The 3,354-nt window shown below is 41.3% G+C and overlaps 1 protein-coding gene and 1 long non-coding RNA gene across 4 annotated transcripts in view; one reads left to right on the top strand and one right to left on the bottom strand.

The window, feature by feature from the left end:
* Positions 1–2,651, bottom strand: part of LOC108297612 (zinc finger protein 431) — a 27,753-nt gene extending 25,102 nt beyond the window's left edge. The window contains exon 1 of one of the 3 annotated variants that reach the window (XM_037735474.1): positions 2,248–2,651. In XM_037735474.1, coding sequence (XP_037591402.1) covers positions 2,248–2,331 — 84 coding nt within the window. In that variant the 5' untranslated portion in view covers positions 2,332–2,651. The remainder of the gene's footprint in view (positions 1–2,247) is intronic. The other 2 variants (XM_037735473.1, XM_037735472.1) reach the window with 2 other exon arrangements.
* The window catches only part of LOC108297616, a 47,928-nt gene that overhangs the window by 40,694 nt on the left and 3,880 nt on the right, over positions 1–3,354 (top strand). The window lies entirely within an intron of this gene.

Below are 3,354 nucleotides of genomic sequence, written 5' to 3'. Positions count from 1 at the left end.
AGACGGGGTTTCACCATGTTGACCAGGATGGTCTCGATCTCTTGACCTCGTGATCCACCCGCCTCGGCCTCCCAAAGTGCTGGGATTACAGGCTTGAGCCACCGCGCCCGGCCAGCACTGATTTACTCTTTAACAACAAGGACTTTGTGAAGAGTTATAAAAGGTCTATGAGAATATTACCTTAGGATCAAACATTAAAATTGGATAGATTTGTCTAGAAAGATTCATTAAGAATTAGGTTTGGGCCAGGCATGGTGGCTCATGCCTGTAATCCCAGCAATTTGAGAGGCTGAGGTGGGTCGATCACCTGAGGTCAGGAGTTCAAGACCATCCTGGTCAACATAAAACCCTGTCCGTAAAAAAAAAAAAAATTGGGTTTGACATCAATAATACACAAATACGACAGTAAATTTTGGCTCCTTTAGTATGAAAAATCACACAGAAAACATTGTCAAATGTGAAATAATATTTCACTATTATTGGACTATGTTGTGTAAATATGTTATTGGTATGTATACCAAAACTATGAGAAACTCCTGTAATTCTAATATGACTAAGTGTACATCATTAATAATCACAATTGTTACATCAAATTATTGTATGCCACAGATCTAACCAAATTTCCTTCTCAATCAGTTTTTTTCTTTTTTTACTGTGACTGCACTAAGACTTTGACATCCAGACAATCATCTTCTGTTGATCCTCTTCAAAAGATGATTTATAGTTAAGACTTTGACAGATTTATTTATTTATTTATTTTTTACGACAGAGTCTCACTCTTAGCCAGGCTGGAGTGAAGTGGCATGATCTCGACTCACTACAACCTCTGTCCCCAGGTTCAAGCGATTCTCCGGCCTGAGCCACTCAAAAACAGCTGGGATTACAGGCACACGCTGCTACGCCCAGCTAATTTTTGTATTTTTACTAGAGGCAGAATTTTGCCATTTTGGCCAGGCTGGTCTCAAACTCTTGACCTCAAGTAATCCACCTGGCTCAGCCTCCCAACATGCTAGGATTAGAGGCATGAGCCACTACATCCATCCAACACACATTCTTAAATGAAAGTTTGTGATGACTTTAGAAATTGTGACATTAGAATAGAGAAAAAACTTTCACTATTTATGGAGAACTGAAATGTTCATGACTATCAAACAGAGTAGGAATTAACTGAATGGACTGAACTAATAGAAGAGTGAAGTAATATTTTTGACTTTGCATAAAATGTCACTGATCCTTTGGTTTGTTTTTCACAGTCAAGAAAACTCTGGACCAGGCACGGTGGCTCACGCCTGTAATTCCAGCACTTTGGGAGGCTGAGGCAGATGGATCACCTGAGGTCAAGAGTTTGAAACCAGCCTGACCAACATGGAGAAACCCTGCCTCTAATAAAAGTACAAAATTAGCCAGGTGTGGTGGCACATGCCTGTAATCTCAGCTACTGGGGAGGCTGAGGCAAAAGAATTGCTTGAACCCAGGAGGCAAAGGTTGCGGTGAAGCAAGATTGCGTCATTGCGCTCCAGCCTGGGCAACAAGAGCGAAACTCCATCTCCAAAAAAAAAAAGAAAACTCTGAATAGTTAGGCAACAATATCATCACCCCTATTCGGCATGAAGTAGTTACAGAAAATGGATCTTCATCCCTCTACAATCCTTAGGACTAAGGTTGCCCTTGTAAAAAAGATGTGGGAGAGATGTCAGAGGTAGACAGAACCAGAGCAAATCTATTTTGTATACGGGCTGGGTAAAATAGGGCTGAGATTGACTGGGCTGCATTCCTGGATGGTTCAGCATTCTAGGTAAACAGGATAGGATAAAATGTCAGCACGAGATACAAGTCATAAAGACCTTGCAGATAAAACAGTTTGCAGTAAGGAAGTCAAATAAAATCCACCAAATCCAAGCTGTAATGAGAGTGGCCTCTGGTCACCCTCACTGCTACACTGCTACCAGTGTCATGACAGTTTACAAATGCAATGGAAACATCAGGAAGTTACCCTATGTGGTCTAAAATTGGGAGGCATAAAAAATCCACCCCTTGTTTAACATATAATCAAGAAATAAAGATAAAAATGTGCAACCAGCATTTCTCGGGCTGCTCTGCCTATGGAGTAAGCCATTCTTTTCTTTCTTTTTTTTCTTTTTTTTTTTTTTTTGAGATGAGGTTTCACCATGTTGGCCAGGCTGGTCCATTCTTTTATTTCTTTACTTTCTTAATAAATTTTTTTTTTACTTTACTGTATGGACTCACCCTAAATTTTTTCTTGAGAGAAACCACAAGAACCCTCTTATGGGGCTTGAACTGGGACCTCTTTTCGATAAGAACTCTGAACATTTTCTTCTTTTTCCCATTAAAAGAATCAGCTGAATTTGTCACCAGTGGTCTGAATAAAATTTTTCACAGGCTCCAGAACTTTGAACTATTCACAGTCTGAGTTCACATACAACCTCATTTTATGTATCTTCTAAGAGCATGCTGACTTCACAATAAAACATTCTCTGATCTAAAATCTGATTTTTCACCCTTCATTTGCCATTCTCTCACCTCTCTAATCTTGTTTGCTGCTCCCTAGAAAAAAAAGCCCTTGTCTGCCTACCTCTGCCTTCCAGGTTCAAGCAATTCTGCCCCAGCCTCCCTAATAACTGGAATTACAGGCATGTGCCGCCATGCCTGGCTAATTTTTTATTTTTAGTAGAGATGGGGTTTCTCCATGTTGATCAGGCTAGTATCAAACTCCCAACCTGAGGTGATCCACCCACCTCAGCCTCCCAAAGTGCTGGAACTACAAGTGTGAGCCACTGCACCGGGCCCTTGACGTTTTTCATAATTGGTACTTTTTCCTGTTGCAATATTCCTTGTGAATTTAATTTTTTTAAAGATAAATCTAACTTTGTTTTATATTCCAAAGCCCAGAAACTGCTTCAAAACAATAATAACTTCATCACCAGTATGACCCTCTCAGTCCCCTTTCATCTTAACCTTAACTGCATTTACCTGTAAGTCCCCAGCTTTCCAGGGCTCTGTCAGCAGTAAGACTTTTTCCATAACTAGGGTGAGCAGGCTGAGACATCTGCAGGAAAGGCATCCCAGAAAAAAACTAACTGCTTTTAAAAACCTCCTTTTGTGGCTGGGCGTGGTGGCTCAAGCCTGTAATCCCAGCACTTTGGGATGCCTAGGCGGGCGGATCATGAGGTCAAGAGACCAAGACCATCCTGGCCAACATGGTAAAACTGTCTCTACTAAAAATACAAAAATTAGCTGGGCGTGGTGGTGTGCACTTGCAGTCCCAGGTACTTGGGAGGCTGAAGCAGGAGAATTGCTTGAACCCGGGAGGCGGAGGTTGCAGTGAGCCAAGAT

The sequence above is a fragment of the Cebus imitator genome, unplaced genomic scaffold, assembly GCF_001604975.1.
Source record: "Cebus imitator isolate Cc_AM_T3 unplaced genomic scaffold, Cebus_imitator-1.0 Scaffold820, whole genome shotgun sequence".
NCBI lineage: Eukaryota > Metazoa > Chordata > Mammalia > Primates > Cebidae > Cebus > Cebus imitator.
Note: the sequence above shows the minus strand (reverse complement) of the source record. Positions and strands in the feature narration are given on the sequence as shown.